Consider the following 17,120-nt stretch of genomic DNA (forward strand, 5'->3'; position numbering starts at 1 on the left):
CACAGGCACAGCGGGATTTTCAGCGCCGCTGGTCTCCGTGGCTCGCAAAGCAGCGCAGGCGCTCGGCCGCCCTCCCTACGAACTTCTATCCGACTACGGGAAGGGGTGTAGAGGTCACCTGACCGCCGAGGAGCGTTCGCATTGGATAGCTCTGCGGAAGGGGGGCGACTCTCCCTCCTCCTTAAAGCGCCCCTCGCCGGGCGCGTGCACGTCTGAGCCTCTCCGGCCCCCCCGCTCGTCCCTTTGATTTGAGCTGCGCGCGTGCGTGGTCGCGCTGCGCCTTTTGCGGAGAGGAGGCCGGTCTCGTGAGCGCGCGCGCCTGGTCCCTCGCTTGCAAAAAGCAAACAAAATCGGGTCCCTTTAAACGGGGTGGGCGGAGAGGAGATTGTCAAGGAGAAAGGAGGGCTTTGGAAGGAGAGGGAGCGCGCGCGCGCAAAGAGCGAGCGAGCGAGGGAGGGAGGCGTTTATTTTGTTCGCCCTGCTCAGCTCTCAGTTCAGCTGCGGGGTTTGCCGTTTATCCCCCCAGCAATAACCCTCCAAATCCAAGCTGCTCTGATCATTTTCAGCATTGCGACATCGCTGGCGGCCGGGTCACGGCTATGCTTCTTGATTGGCTGTAGCCGCGGGCAAGGGACATCACCCGAGGAAGAGAGCGCGGCTGCCTCCACTGCGGCTGTTCTGTTTCACAAAGCCCCCCCTTCCTTTCGCGCTCCCCCCTCCCGAGCCTTGGAGGAGACGTCCCTCCAGGAAAGGGGGCAACTGGAACGCGGCCGCTGCCCCTCCAGAGAGGGGAGAATGCTTTGCCGGAAGGCCTTGCCGCGCTCCCTTTCTCCGCTGCGGCCGCTAGAGGGCAGTATGGGGCGCCCCAATCCTTCCGCGCAGGGTTTGCTACGGTAGCAGTCAGGCATTTTCCCTTCCTGTTCGGAGACCAACCTTGCCTTGTTTAAAAAAAAAAAAAACTAGAAGAATCCGAGGAACTGGCACCTTGAACTTGGCCTTGATTTGTTCCCCCCGCCCCTCCTTTTCTCTCCCTTTCCCACCCCCTTTCTCAATCCTTTCTCCCTATTCTGCTCCTCTCTTTAGCAAACCTCTTCCTTCTCCTTCTCTTCTCCTTCCCCTCTTCCCCCCTTTTCCACCCTCCCTCCTTCCTTCTTCCATGGCGGAGACAAAAATAATTTACCATATCGATGAAGAGGAGACCCCTTATTTGGTGAAATTGCCCGTTTCTCCGGAAAAAGTCACTTTGGCGGATTTTAAAAATGTCCTCAGTAACCGGCCGGTGCACAGCTACAAATTTTTCTTCAAGTCGATGGACCAGGATTTTGGGTAAGTTGGCCTTGTATTATTGTTTTTATTTTAAGATTTGTTTGGGGTTGGTTGGCATTGTAACTGTTTTGTTTTTGCTGTCATTTGAGAACATCTGGCATTCCCTAACTACGTTTTAACCAGCCTCGGAGTATATTTAACATTTTATGGGGGGGGGATCTTATTGGTTTTATGGAGCTTCCTTGCCGTACACCTGTTTTATTCCCCATGGGGGACACTATATTATATGCTTGCTCTGAATCAATGTGCAATTCTTTCCTATCTTGGAAAAATCTGGGCATCAGATGTCATATTTTACAAAAGAGATCCTTTTTTGTGGGCTCTTGGTCAATAAACAAGACCCAGCTAAAATGGGGTATTTGAACGTCAGTGATCAGATTTAATACCTTCTTCTGTTCTACCTAAGCTGTCAAAAGTCATTTGATTGCAGTGGGATAGAAATGTGATAAACCACGTGGAGAGGAAAGAAAGGTATGTTGAGCCACACTGGAAAAGGTGGGCATGTTCAGACAGCAAGGGCAGAAATGTGAAATTTAAAGAGGTGGAGCCTAGATTTTCTGAGATAGGAGGCCCTAGACAGAAGCTGGGAATATGTGACCCTGTGATTGCCTAGAATTATGAAAGTTTTTGAAGACAATTCTGTGAGTGGTTGGGGGTCCCTTTACTCCACCTCCTGGCAAAGATAGTCTGAAGTTTAGCTTTTGAAAAGCTAGGTTGGCAGCAGGGCGCAGGACAAGCGCTTCTGGCGCCAATGGCCGTTTCTGAGGTGCCAACTAGGCCTATTTATTTATTTACAACAAAAGACTTAACACTAGGAAAATGTTTAAGTCCCCCTGATGTTTTCTGGGGGGATGGGAATGGCACTGTGATGCTGATCATTTACTTGGCTGGGGTTTTGCGTTCCTTTTCTTTCTCAGAAAAGCAAAAAGGTTGTATTTCTGCTGGAGGTTGGTTTTGTCTTTCCTTTCTGTCTTGCTGATGCCACATAAGCAAGAACAAGAAGCTGTCATGTGCAAGTCTCTCTCTCTCAAACCTAGGCTGCTAAGGAGAATGGAGTCTATATGGATTATATTGATTATCCTCTTCTGAGATGTGATGTTTCAAGATTGGGATATGTTATATTAAAAAACGGCGGTGCTTGTTTTGGTTTCCCTAGCTTTCAAAATTGATACCTCTTAATAGATCTATGGCATTAATAGCGTAGGAGTACTCTGCTTAAAAGGTTGGATTTTTGTTTGTGGTGGGGTGAAGGGGAAGAAGATGACAAATAGCTGAAAATGTCAGAGCAATTTACTGGGGCTGTAGAGCATTCTTGTTTTGGCCATTGATAGACGTGGGGCACTGGGATTTCTATTAAATGATGATTGTGTTTCAAAGGCTGGGAGTGATTTATATGTAAGAGAGCGCCAGTTAGTAGTTAAATGTAATAGTATTAAGGGAGGGGGAAAACCCAAGAAGTGTTGTGTCTCCTTAATAAAAGAGGCAAGGAGAGGAGCATGGCTGTGCCTTAATGTCATCTTGGTACCTGTAAGTACCAGTTGCAGAAGAACAATGGTGGGAGGGGGTTATGTCTCTGACACCTGCTTGTGAGCACCCCAAAAGTATTTGGTTGGACATAGTGAGGAACAGAAAGCTGGACTGAGATGGATTTTGGCCTGATCCAGCAGGGCTGATCTTGTGACAGTCTCCTGGGGTGGCTAGGAACAAAACTGGGCCTCTTCTTTCCAAAAGTTTACTTTGAGTGGCCTGTTCTAAGGCTTCCCCTACTGTTTGTTCTGCAGGAGAAGAGATGGCTAAGGGGCTTAGAGCACCAAGCTGTATACAGTACTGGGGAAGAGGAACTGGCAAGGCCACTTTGGTTATCTGCACAGCAGCAAAGGAGGGAAACTTCCCTGATCATGTCTGGGATGGAAGATCACATCAACACTGTATGCATATACGTATATAGATATAATTCAATAAACTGAATACATGAACTTTTATAGAATGAAGAAAAACCAAATGAATGTACCCCTGCACGTGTGCAAGAATGCAGGGTTTAGAAACTAAACTATCACTAACATAAAATGTGAGTGGCAGGGTCTGTGGGAGTTGACACATTACATTAAGGCACGGGTGGTTTAAGCATGGTGTTTTGAAAATCCACAATTGACTGGTTTTTACCTACAACATTAACCCATCAATCCTGGCTTAGAAACCACAGAGGCTGTGTTCATACTCTGCCAAAATAAAATAAACCATGGTGTGTCAGCTTCATCTTATCTGTAGACCAGACCACTATGGTTTATTCAATGAATCATGGTTAAAGCAAATCACAGCTTCCTTTCTACAGAGCCAAAATGGTGCCCAAGGTATCTGTGACCAACCAATCTGTCTGACTTGATTTAAAACAAATCTGGCTTCCTTTGGATGTTCTGGCTCTTGACTGAGGCTGCTGGGAACTGTAGTCCAAAATACCTTTTTGCCTGCCACCGCCCTAATCAATTTGAGAGCCCAGATAACTGAAGGATAATCTTCTTCCACATGAAGTTAATCATGTCTGTGATAACCGTTGGTTATACTCACCAATCTGAGCATAAATAGAGCCTTTGATGAAGACCTTAAGTTTTAACTTAGAGTCTTCATCAGAGGCTCTGTTTATATTCAGGTTGGTGAATGAGAAGAGTCCTTTTCTTTAAAAGCCCCCCCATGAGAGTCCTATAGTGGGAAAAAGGCTGCCTTTATTGTTTATTTCTCTGATTGTAGCTTTATTCCTAGTCTCATAGCTCAGATTGGTTACCTGGCTGATTATACCTTACTCCTGAAATGAGTAAATGACATGATCTTACACCCCCAGGTTTTTTTTTTTTAATCTGGACTTAATCTGAGTTTGTGCCTTGGCAAGAACCTAAGTATCATAGTTATACATCTGCATTAGGTGGCTTACATTATGAATTTACATATGATATCATGGTCTGAATTTTCCCATTTTTTTAGATACAGAATCTTCAGTGTTCTAACTTAGTGCTCAATCTAGCTGAAAGAACTTCCAGCACAAGCTGTTTAATCGACTTTTTTAAGAAGGGGATTGGACACAGTTATAAAGGAAATGTCTCTCAGTGATTATTGACATTATTTGATGAAAGAGAGATTAGAAGAAAATAGTTCCAGATGTGGGGGATAAACAAAAGATATCTGTTAGTTTATGCTTAGTTGTGAGTTTTCCAGAAGTAGCTGCTGTCCCCTTTCTGGAAACAGTAAATTGGATCAAATTGTGCTTATTACATTTTAATGAAATGAACTGTGAGTTGAAATATGAAGGTGCCTAACTTAAGGCCTTTAAGGTAGAGTCTTTTTTTCCTGGCTTTTAAATTTTTTGATCTGCTGGCATTTAAATAATTTGTTTTAAAAGAATCGTAACACCCGGTTCTTTTATTACTGTCATGAATCAGCATTTGAAATGTAATAATTGCTTGGTAATAAAATCTGTCCCTTCTCTGTTGGATTTCTGGTACCTGGATCTATTTCTAGCTCGAGGAACTGGTGTTGTGTATCATTTGCAAAGGTCAGAACCAAGCTGAGGAAAGATTGTGGAAAAGCACCAATGGATTATTTTTGTGCCCTATGATTACATTAGCATGATGAAAAGTTCTGCATCTTTGTATTCTTTTTTGTCCTTAATTCCCCCAAACCAATTTTAGCCCTTCAGGTTATAAAGATGGTATGTTTGCCCATGGGGAGCGAATCAATGGAGTTTGATGGCCGAGTAGTACTTTCCGTATTTGTGGTTCTATGTTTAATTCCTAGCATTTCCAGTTTTACAAGATTAAATAGCAAATAAGAAGGGAAAAATCCTTGATATGTTGGAATGTCACTGGCTAAGCCATAATGTGGCATATTTGGTTTTGGCTTACTATGGTGTGTACCCCCAAGCTTTGTGGTAATTAAGCCATGATTGATGGCTTAGCTTGGTGCACAAATCCCACCAACTGTGGCTGGGTAGAATTATTGCTTAGCATGTGAGTCTGGCTGGTGTCAGGCAGATTTGACAGGGACTTGTTCCATTCATTGTATGAAGCTGTGGTTTGTTTATTGAACCAACATTGTGTTAAACCACAAATAATGATTTATCAGCCAAAATGGTTGGGTTCACACAATATGCTAAACTGAAACCAAGTAAGTTACTTTGAATGTTATCTTAGTGTTTTTGAAGTTGTACACTGCCCAAAGTCCTTGTAGAATTGGGCAAGCCTTCTAAATTTGACAAATAAATAAATCAGATAATAGTTTACGGTGATAAAAGAATCACACTCCTGCTGCATTCATATAAATGGAGTCGGGCATGGAGGTTTGTTTCAGCCCCACTGATACTCTCATTGTGGTGCATAACATTTTGCAAGCTGATTTGAGAATGTCTTCCTTTCTAACCATCACTCTTGAAGTACCTTTTGGAGTTTTTCATCCAAAACGACAATGCATTTTTTTTTCCAAATGCTGTAGCATCTCTAGCTGGCCTTCCCCAACCTGGTGGTCTCTAGATGTGATGAACTAACCTTCCATCATCTCCAGCAGGTGAGCCAGTTTTGGGTCCTTGGTTTGCTGCCCAAAGGGAAATCCCTTGACCTCTGTGGCCCATCCTTGGATGAAGCAAATTACTTTGATCTCTTCCAGTCTGATTTTAGACCTGCTAGGCCTCTCAGGGGGCTGCCTGCAAGGAATGGAGATAGAGAGCACAATTGGATGGTCATTCTGCTCCTTCCAAAGTCAGGGATCATGAGGAAGAGCAGTCAAACCATTAGCCCCTCTTCTATGGGATGCCATAGGGCTTGTTCCTCTCCCATATTTATTTAACAGCTACATGAAACTGCTTGGAGGCATCATTTGCTGCTTTGGGGTAAGGTATCTTCTATGTGCTGCTGTACCCAAAGCCATGTTGGAGATGCTGTGGATGTCCTCACCTGGTGTTTGGGGGTTGTTAGGGACTGCAGGAGATGAAACAAGCTCAGGCTGAATCCCAGTAAGATGGAGTCTCTGTTTGTCCAGAAACCATCTGGCTCCCCCTCCCCTCCTCCCCCCCCCGGTGAGAGCAGATCCATGATCTGGGGTTTCTTCTGGGTTCACACTTTCCATTTGTCCAAAGGGTGGAGTCTGCGGTCTGGGAAGCCTTTGCCCAGGCAGTTGTGACCGTTGTGGAGCAGAGGGCCCTGGCAACACTAACTCATGCCCTTTTTACCTCCAGTGTTATTGCAACGCTATCTTCTTTGGGCTGGGTTTAAAGGCAGCTCAGAAGCTTCAGGTAGGTTATAACACAGCAGCCACAACTAATGACGGGTAAGAGCTGGATGAACAGAATTGCACTAGATCTGTGGGTGCTGCGCTGACCGATCCTTCATTTCCAGGCACGGTTCAAAGTGCTGGTGATTGCCCACGTTACCCTCAGGACAGTCTCCTCCAAGTAGAATCTGCCCATCCATTGTGGTCAAACAAGGAATGGATGTTGGGCTTTCCTGCCCCCTGTGAAGTTTAGAGGAGTAGTCTGCAAGGAAGCAGACCTTTTCTGTGGCTGCCCCTATCCTAGTTTGCCACCAGAGGTTCAGATGGCTCCTTGCTGTCCCTGGGCAGATCAGAGAGTGTACCTTTTCCTGCTGTCGTGCTTTGCTCCTCTCTAAGAATTTTAGCATGATCCTGGCATAGCCTCTATTGTTGCGGTCTTGATTGTAGATAGAGAGTGCGAAAGGGATCGTTGTAGGATGAACCAAAAGGCCATCTAAAGTGGTGCTGCTTCCCACAGAAGCCATCCCGTAACCAGCCCATAGAAGGATGAGATTTCTTCCCTCTGTTTCGCCTCTTATTCTGGAGATTGCATATAGCTGTCAGTAGTCCTTGATACATTTCTTCTCTATGAATTTGCCCAATCTCCCTTTAAAACTACCCAAATCCTCGGCCATTGCTATTTCCTGTGTCAGTGGGTTCCTCTAGTTAACGACGTACCGTGGAAACAAATCCTTCAATAAATGTTTTCCACTTGAAGTGATGCATTGTGCTATTGCTTAAGGATGTAAAGCAGTTTACCAACTTTGTAATGTGATTTATAAAGAAATAAGTGAGTCTGTAGTTGACCTTTCACGCAGGGCACTGACTTTCCTTGCAAATGATAACTGGCAGATCTTACTGTTCCGGAAAATATTTCTCTTTAAGATCTTCTCCCCACCCCTCTGCCTTGCAAGTGGTAATTAGATTAACTGTACAGCTTGAAATAAAAATCCAGCCTCCTTTTCTTGGCACAGTTACAAGGTGGCTGCACAGAGCTATAATTTGGCAAGTGGTTTCCAGCTTGGCATGTTTTTTTCCCCCCTCCCCTGTTGAGAAGCACAGCCAGCCATGGAGAGAGGAAAGAACTCTGGCACTGGGAAGGCAAATGGATTTTGGAAGCTGAGCCTTGCAGCGAGACTGCCTGGCCGGATCTGCTGTGCAGTACCGGATATATTGTCATATATGCACGGCCTTTTCCTGGTTCCTCTCGGAACAATCCTGAAGCAGCACAATGTGGCCCAAGAACTCCTGGGGCTGCTGAATTGGTTCCTGTCCACAAAGGATAAGGGGAAACTGTGGTCAGCCATGGACTGGAGCTCGGCCAATATCGGATATAATGCAGATACAATCCAGGATCAGGTTCCTCTGTATATTTCTTCAGCTGAACGTTTGATCAGTGCATCGCAGAGCTATGGTGGGAGTAAGAGGAGATGAGGCTGACTGTGCTCTGTCCCTGTTCTGACATCTGACAGGTTGTGTGAGCTGTGGTCCAAAGTGTCTGGAGACCACCTGCTTGCCAATCCACCTTTGCTGTATCATGAAAAGAAACTCTGTTACTCAAACTGCCCTACCTGCAGATAAGGAAAAAGCAGAGGGATGTACAGTAAAGCTTGCTGTTGAACCCTCTCCAAACACTTGGAAATGGGTGGACTTAAAAGAAGAGGAAACCATTGAACTCACTCAGGGTAGAGTTTTTGGCGGGGGGGGGAATTGGATTGGGGGTGGAATGGAGGATGCTCAAAAAGGGCACTGGCAGCTGGCTGGCACACTGGGTAGCACTGGTGCAAGGTTGTAGAATATGGATGGGAGGTGTTCTTGGAACCGTTCCCTTTGGCTGGGTGTTTGCAAGCTATTTCAGGCCAGCCTTGTCGTAGCAGTTCTAAGTAAGCAGCTGAACCAAGGAAACCATTCTGGACTGGCTGGGTGGGGCATGTTCTTTATTACACACAAACATTATGGAAATACGTACAGCAAGGGGTGCAGGAGGCCATGACTGCTTCCTGCAGTGTGGGTTTGGAGGAGAGGCCCGTTAGAAAAACAAATAAATGGCAGGACTTCCTGTGCTGCCCTTTCCAAGGAAGTTTTCTGCCCTGGTTAGTTTTTTTTTTTTAATCTATTTATTTCTTTGCTAATATTGAAGAATCTAAAGAGTGCCTCTGTGTCCAAAAGCAGGATACTAGTGAACACTGACTGCTAGACAGATGCAGGGGTAAAAGAGTTTTCCCCCTTTCAAAACTTGCTTGTCCCTGTTCCCTGAAAGGTTCTGATGACCACTCTCAGAAACAGTGTGGTGGGCCAGGCAGATTGGATACTTAATAGGGCTTTTCTTACATAGCGAGGAGGAAGAGGCTAAGCTTAGACATGGCAGGGATCCGTGGGGGAAATCTAGCCTGCCGCATTTGGCAAGCAGAGGGTAGATAAGACCACCTAGCAGATTTATTTTGAACTGAGCTTTGGCACTGACCATGAGAAGGAAGCACCTGGTGAATGTAAGGGTCAAAACATGTGCCTTTGGGGAGCTGGCCAAGGTGTGTCCTCACCTCCCTCTACAAGCAACATATGCTGTGCATTTGTTTCTTACTCCAGAAATGATTTTTCCTCTTGTTACATGCCCTCTCTTGCACCTTAACCCAGTGCTCATGTCTAGTGGGACAGGAGAAACAGCCTGATGCACTCCTGCGGCTGGCCTTGGACAGCTCTGAATCTACTCACTGCTTTGTCTGGAGCAGGGTTCACCCCTGGGAAATTGGAAGACATTCCAAGAGTGCGGGGATATGAATTTTTAAGAAAAATTAATAGTTTAAAAAAAGCACGATCTTTTTCAAATTAAGATGGGAGGGAAGCACTGTGAAGAACAGCAGGGGTGCAGTGGGAAGATTGAGGCTGGGTGGGCTGATGGGGAGATTGGCAGAAGATTGCTAGGAAGATGGGAGGGGGGTGGAGGCCAATGAGTATTTTTATGCATTTGCAAAACAACAGATGGATTTAACAGACGTTTGGGTGGGGAAGTAGAAGGGATTCTGAAAAGTCAGGAAGCGGGCGGTGATGCTGAAAAGATTGGGAATCCCTGCTCTAGATTTGTAGGTTTTCCATATGCACTGGGCTTTCCAATGAACAATGGGAACCCACCCTTGGGGTCATCTAGTGTCACTGCTATGACATGCATGATTGGCAAGGCAGCATCAAGTATAGAAAGCCAGTCTGGGCTTACATGCAGCTAGAAGAGAGTCTTTCCTTCCTTGAGATAGGTTGATTCACCGATAAGCAATTCTTAATTTTTGGATGCTTTTCCCATAACATTTTGCTAAAATCCACTTCCCTGTACTTTCAACCCATTGGTTCTAGTCTGTTCTTTCAGGGGCAGAGGATGAGGCAGGATTTTGCACATCCAACTAAGCTATGGTTTGTTTAAATCATTATTTTTTGAATAAACCACCGTTGGCTGGCTTATTCACACTGCTGAGCTGTAAACCATAATTAAACAGGTATCCAAATCTCGCGACCACCTGCGTTTTAAAAAGATTTCTAGAAAACTTGTGTTTGGAATCAGGCTTCTTTAAAAAAAGATATGTTACTAATAACTTAAAAGGAACAGGAAAACAAGGTCTTGGATCTCAGGTGCTTAATCGGAACAGAACCAAACTGAATTTGGTCTGGTGGTCTCCGTTGAACAATTCCCTCTCAGCTTCCCAAGCTTTTTGGTTAGTTACTTGCAAGGGATCGGATGGGAATCAGTTTCTCTTCCTTTTCTGTGTTATCACTCAAAGGAGTATCTTTCAAATGATTCAGAGGTGTGGGGAGTTGTTCCTCCAGCTTTTGCAATGCTGGTCTGTATTTTCCTTTTTTTTTTTTTTAATTGCAGTAGATTTTTCCCCTGTCATACCTTTCTCGAGGAGTGTGATTGAAAAGATACGTTGGCCGTCTTAATTCTCTCCCCCCCTCCTTTTCTTCCCTCTTCCACTTCCTCTGCTGTCTGCCTCTGTGCTTAATAAAGTCACCTACCTGCCTTTGCGAGGTTCCTTCTGGCGAGATCTGTCAGAGCAAAAATGATCAAGAAGTTGCCTTCTTTCTATGTCTGTACTTTTTGGATCAAGGCTTCTTGGAGAAAAAGAATTTGCCTTTCATCCCTTCTCCTTAAGTATGGAAAATGACTCAAACCTGCTGGCTTTGATAAAGTTATCTGGTGTGCAAGTTGAACTTTTCTATTTTGTACTGGAAGGGAATCTTTGGTGTAATGATTGGTATTGTGGTAAAACGCATCTACCAATTTTGCAGAGGTTTTCTTCCCCTGCAAAAGAGGCTTTTCCTTTTCTAGTTCATTCTTGGGTTTCTTTAGAATTTGGATTTTTTTTTTTTTAACGTGTATGCACTGCTTCTGCTGTTGGGGAAAATCTGAGGTTTGGGGAGTTTGGGAGGGGGGAGCTGCTTGCCCATCTCTCCATTCCTCTAAAGCTTCCTTGACTACTCGCAATTAATCTGGGAAAAAAAGGCCCGGGAGGTGTTTCTTCCTGATATCTTCCCCTGGGACTGAACGGAAGCCTGGGAAAACTGTATCTTTTTGGCACAGAACTGTTTATTGCTTTAGGAGATGGAAAAAGAGAGCTGGCGAATGGGGAGGAGGCTTTGGATAATGGCTTGGCCCCAGATAATAGGTATTTCTATCCTGGGAAGAACTCCCTAAGATGTAGTACCTAGCCACCTCTGGATGACCTGACAGCACTAAGCAGGATCATACCAGAGAATCCCAGGGCTAGAAGCTGGACTGGAATGTTGGAAAAACAATGTTGGCAAAGTGCCCCCATGTTATTGCCAAGAAAACCACATGGATGTGTCTGTGAAGTTACCAAGACTTGGCTCAATGCTTAAAAAAAACTCTACTTTTTAATCGCAATCTATAAAGAACAACAACTTCATCTCCTCCTTCTCCTCCTCCTGACTGATGAGGCCATCAGATCCAAAGGGTCAAGCCAGCCCAGTCCAAGCTGGCTCTCAGGCAAAGAGGGTCTTTTCCATCACCTGCTTTCTGAATCTTTAAAAAGGACAGGCTAGGGGACTGAGCCAGAGGCCATCTGTGAACAAAGTCAGGAGTCCATTATAAAATTATGGTTCTCCTACTTCAGTCACCCTGTACAATCAGCAAAATAAAGAGCAGCAGGTCAAGGTCCCAGAATTAAGGTCCAACTTGGATGGATTAGAATCGATTGGATGAAGCCAAAATGACTCAGTTTTTTTCCCCTTGTTTAGAGGCCAGTCCTGGACATTTTGCTTGTTCATGTAGCTTGCCTTTCCTAAGACATTAAGTACAGCCCCTGGCCATAATAGCTGCCCAGCTCTAACTTCTGGCTTGACCCCTTTGAATTCTAAGTTTTGTTTGAATTCTGGATCAAATCTTTGCCTTCCAGATGTTGTGTATTCCTATAAGCAAAATATTCCACTGCTTGGAGTGCGGGCAATAATTGCCTCTGTCCACTGAGTTAAAGTTACCTTTAACTGCATCCTTGGCCACTGTTCTACATCTGGCTTTGGTCCATCTACTTGGGAGGCCCAAGTGATGTCACAACATTTGCCCATTTCAGGACCTCGGAGAGTTCTGGGGGGGAGTAGATGTCTCCCTTCATCCCACTGTGACTGATCTGGGTCTTGGATCCATTGCTCAAGGTGATTATCAGAGCAGTTCTGCTGAGTCCGGGGGCAATGCGAGAATCACAGTTTCCCCAGCTTTGCGCTAAGATGTCAGTCAGTGCTTGCAGATTAAGGAATATTGGCCACATGCTATGAGATAAACCAAGCTCAGGGAAGAATGGCAAAATATTTAGATTGACTCCATCTGTGCTAAGCATCCTCTTCCTGCATAAGAGGTTCCTGTCTCCAGCATCAGATTGTCAGAAGCAGGTTGTGCTGAATAATTAATTCAGTGGTGAGCAGATACAGAAAACTTTGTTGTGCTTAAGCCTAAGGGTTTGCTCTGAACTCGGCCTGTGCCAGGTCTCTCCCCTCTGCCAGAAATGTTCCTTTTGACTAAGCAACCCGGACACAGGGCTTCCTTGTGATCTTGTAGACTAATGTACCATTCACTAACTGTATTTTTACTGTGCAAAATTGACTAGTCTAGGTTAAAGAATCAATAATCCAAGTGGGATCTTCCAACTAAATGTTGGGACCTGGAATTCTGTTTCGTTTTCTTCTGAATCAGTCATAGGGTTCACCCATTGCATCAAGCTATGATTTGTTTATTAAGCCACAGTTGTTTGGTTTTGTACAACACACTGAGCACAAACCACTGTTTGACAGTGACTAGATCGATACAACATGCAAAACTAAAGCAAAACAAGTAACCTTTTGGTTTAGCACAGTGTCCAAACCAGGTTTACTTATATAGGTTTATACCCTCAGTTGCTGTTTAAACGAAATACATTGTATAAAACCCAAATGTTAGTTTTTTAATCTGCATTTTAAAAATAGATGTATTGTTGGCTGCCTTGAAGGTCTTCAAGAATAACAAAATACTAAATTAATTCCATCATTTGGGTTGTAAAGGAGCTTTATGTGCAGAGGCAGGGCCTGTGAGTAAAACAAATACCCCACAATTGTTTTTTTCCCCCTGACTTAATTATCTGTGTGTGGCTTTTTTTCTTTTTTAAAAAAGAAGTAGAAGATCGTTTTTCCTTATAGCAAGCCACGTTTTGGATAAGCATGCTAACATTACTTAACCTAAGGGAAGAAACGTTGCCAATAATGAAAACCTTCCCATCTGCTAAATATCATCTTGGCATAATCATCATTCCCTGGTTTCTGTAGAATAAACCATCCACTTTGGGTCAGTTTTTTCTGGAATGAATAAAAGATGCCTCTTTCTTTGTATAATTTAGCATCATAAATAATAATCTAGACTTGACAAGCGATGTAGGTAAATGCTAAGCAATTATTTCCAGCGTGGTTGGTTTGCCTTGATTAAAAGTGCTGAAAGGAGGAATCTCTCTGGCTGATGCATTTTTATTGGCTTCAGGTTCTTTGCTGTCCCCCAGGAACGGTTGTGTCCCCCTGCTGGCTCCTCCCCCCCCCCCCCCCAATATTGCGGTGCTAGGGAAAGTGCTGAAAACAATATTCATAAAATGGATGGATTCTCACACTAGGGCAGGGAGAAAAACGGTAAAGGCTCTCTTGAGTTAAGTGGACTTCAAGTGGCTACGTGGGCAGAGCCATGTACTTTTCTTAGCAGCAGCGTCAGAGGGATTTGCTATTCCGTTCTTCTAGCATGTTTCTTCATGTATTTCCCAGTTTAGTCTTCAATCCTGGGTTTTCCTGGGGGTGTCTTATCCAAGGGCTAATCAGGTTTACATTTCACAATCTGCCAAATCAACAGAGTCCTGCCACCTGACCTGAATCCACAAAGTTTAGAAACCCAGTGGGTTGGAGACTTAATTCACCAGCTGCCTTTCACCCTCTTGCCTTTCTCATCTAGACCTCCCGTAGAAGATCATTGGGAGAACAAGAAGGTGGGGGAGAAAGACAGCCCTGGGGAGAATCTCAGTTGTTTTCAATCTAACTTAGAGACATGGTTTTAGACAGTAATGGCTTGGCTGGTTTTTTTCCCCCACTTGATAGGAAGGAAAAATAACCAAGCCTCATTCAGTATTGCTCCAAACCCTTGTGCAAGCCAAGAATCCTAGAACTGGGTCTTCTGAGGTCATCTAGTCCAATCTCATCTTGGTGCAGAAATTGTACAGCTTCCCCATTCTTCAGCTAATGCTTTTTAGATCTCAGGAAAGAAAACCCACCGGTTCTGATCAGCCTGTCCCAACCCAGAGTCCTCAGGTCTGTTGGACCTCCTGCTGCCACCAGTACAGCTTAGGAGTGGTGGAGATCGTTATTCTCCACATCTGGACAGTAGCAGGTGGGAGCCAGCTGGTCATATCTCATTCCTGGATGTTTGACCAAATTCTCCATCAGTCAAGTCAAACCCTTTGGATCTCGGCCTGCGGAAACTGTAGCAGTTATCTGGGAATTCAGTCTGCAGTATTTACTGAAACATGTTTGGAATAATCTTTATGTCTCTGGAAATCAGCAAAGTGGTTGGTTTTACGGGGGCAAAAAGATCCAGGCTCCTGCCTCCTATTGTCACATTATTCTCCATGGGGTATCTATGGGAGGTGTGGCAGAAAATGCATTCCTTCCCCTGCAGGGTTATGAATGGGTTCATTTTTTAGACCCTCCTTTCACTCTTCAGTACTTGCTGTGAAGACTCAGCCATCACTTCCCCAGCTTTTCTCCCTCTTGTTCAAGAGCGCTGCGCTGTTGAAACACTGTGTGGTATTTCCCTTGAAGAGAAGCTGAACTGGTGGGTCAGGATGCCTCATAATGTGTTTTAGGTCTCTTTGAGTGGACCTAGCCCTGCCAAATCCCTTCCTCTCCGCCACAGCATCAGCAAGCCTGATTGTGTCACTGCTTTAATTTTAGATATTTGAAGAATGTTAGGAATGGGAAAGAGAAAGTGCAAAGGGGGGGGGAGCCCACATTTAAAAGGAACCAGCTTTTATGTCCTTCTTGCTCTTTGTGTGTGTGTTTCTCTCTCCTCCCCCCCTTGCTTTCATGAGAAAAACTTTATGAACAAAAACAGGCCAAAAGCTATTGCAGGCAAAATGCACAGAGAAAGATTTTTAATTGGAGGGAGGAAGGACTATTGTGTCTGCTGCAGCAACCAGCCGGAGACATAATTGCTTTTGCCAAGCCTGACAGGCTGACAATGAGCAGGTCCTGATGGCAGCTTTAATGCCTGATTGTTTTTGACAGCCTTGGGTCTGTAGCTGCTGTAGCCAGGTTCCTTTGGACCGAGGCAAGGCTGTGCTTTTGTCTCCCATTGTTTGGGTTCAAGTCGTGCAAACATGGCTAGCATCTGGATGCCAGGGCAGCTATGCCTGGTCAGTGCCCCCGTCCCCAGCCTCCTAATGCATTCCTGTCTAGTTCTCCATGTGATGCACAGCCTGAGGCTGCCCTGCTGAGCACAGCCTTCCAAACCCTGCAGAAGTTACCCATTTTAGAGGCAGCGGACAAAGGAATGGGGTTGTGGCCCCATTGAAAAAAAAACTTGTTTATCTAGATTCTGTCTTGATGTCTCTCCAGGTTGTTTTCAACTTTGAGTCCATATTCTGTGTCTGCAGCTCACAGCTGTATTCTGTTGATGGGATATGAGGTTTAATCCTCTTCATGCCCGGTGCAAAAGCAAACCCAGCATTTGGGTTTGGAGATGTAGTGCTCCTAATTGTGGAGGTTCCATTAGGATCGCCCAACAGATATTCGAAAACATTTAACCTTTCTGCAAGGCTTCTTCACCAGACGTGTGCTGAAGTACTAATTGCCATTGGGAGAGGCAATAACCTCTTCAAAATGGCCTGATACAAAAATCTTTATGAAGGCCTATTTTCCCTGTTTTTGAAAGGACATTTTTAAGAAAAAAAAAAAAAAGCTCACTTTGGGCTGGAGGATCTTCCTGTCTTTTGGGTGAGAAATGGCCATTTGCACCCTCTGAACTTAAGAACTTGAGCAGATGAAAAAAGCAAATATAAGAGCTAGTGATGCTGTGTAAACAAAATGAGAACATTTTTCAATTTAGGAGGAGTGACTTCAATCCCCAGCATTCCAAAAGGCTAGGAAACATTTGCTAACTGTTCTGGGCACGTGGCTGCGGTGAGACAGAGAGCAAGTCAAAGAGAAATGAATACACTAAAACAATGAATAGCCTCAGTTCTTCAGGGAATTAGTTTGGTCTCTCTCCTATAAGACTGAGCTTAGGATGACCAGTGGTGAAAAAAGTGCTCTTTTACTAAGGTTCAATTAGCCAGCCCCCTCACACCCCAATCCCTGAATCCTGGCTTTAATCCCCTTGCCAGGGGAAAAATATTGAGCCTGACCTGTAGAGCATGTTTGAGGCACCTTATGTCACTGCCTTTATTGGCTGCAGAAAATCTCCCAGGATCAGGGGAATTGGAACAGCAAAAGAGCACATTTGGAGCAGTTAGCTCTTGGCCAGAGAACAGAGAGTGTGCTTTTTGGGTTTGAAAGAGGAAAAGATTTGGCCTCCCATCTCGATACGCTCTGGTAAATATCTTTGAGCTCCAAGGATGTGCACAGGCCACGAGAGGAGGACAATCGAAGAGACTAACAGCTGGGGACATCGTTCCCAAGAAAGCAGATGCAAGTTGGAGTGGGATTTGCAGTCCCAAAATATACACAAGTAAACATCACCATAGTTTAACAAACAGGATTGTTTCTGTTTGTTAACCATTTCTTTCCACAGCATATTTTCATTTTCTTAGCAATCAGCATTTTACCAAGGAGTAAATGGTTTGAAAGCCGTAGCCAAGGCAGATTTCCTGACAATCAGAAGGAATTAGGACGGTGGGTTGCGGCCTGGAACGAAAGAAGGCACTTGTATTGTTTAAGAAGCATCTGTGCTTCTTGTCCAGTGTCTTTTTGGGGAGCCAGGCCCCTTTGGCACTCAGCAA

At 44.7% G+C, this 17,120-nt stretch overlaps 1 protein-coding gene across 3 annotated transcripts in view; it reads left to right on the forward strand.

Moving 5' to 3' along the window:
• The first annotated feature begins 849 nt into the window (after positions 1-849).
• DVL1 (dishevelled segment polarity protein 1) overlaps positions 850-17,120 on the forward strand; it is a 63,512-nt gene continuing 47,241 nt past the window's right edge. For 2 of the 3 annotated variants that reach the window (XM_088136738.1, XM_088136736.1), the window contains exon 1: positions 1,013-1,326. In XM_088136738.1, the coding sequence (XP_087992864.1) occupies positions 1,157-1,326 (170 nt within the window). In that variant the 5' untranslated portion in view covers positions 1,013-1,156. Of the gene's footprint in view, positions 1,327-17,120 lie in introns of all 3 variants that reach the window. The other variant, XM_088136737.1, reaches the window with a different exon arrangement.

The sequence above is a fragment of the Python bivittatus genome, unplaced genomic scaffold (genome assembly GCF_059951505.1).
Source record: "Python bivittatus isolate LINGU-HERP-01145 unplaced genomic scaffold, Pbiv_v1 ctg000090_np1212, whole genome shotgun sequence".
Classification (NCBI taxonomy): domain Eukaryota; kingdom Metazoa; phylum Chordata; class Lepidosauria; order Squamata; family Pythonidae; genus Python; species Python bivittatus.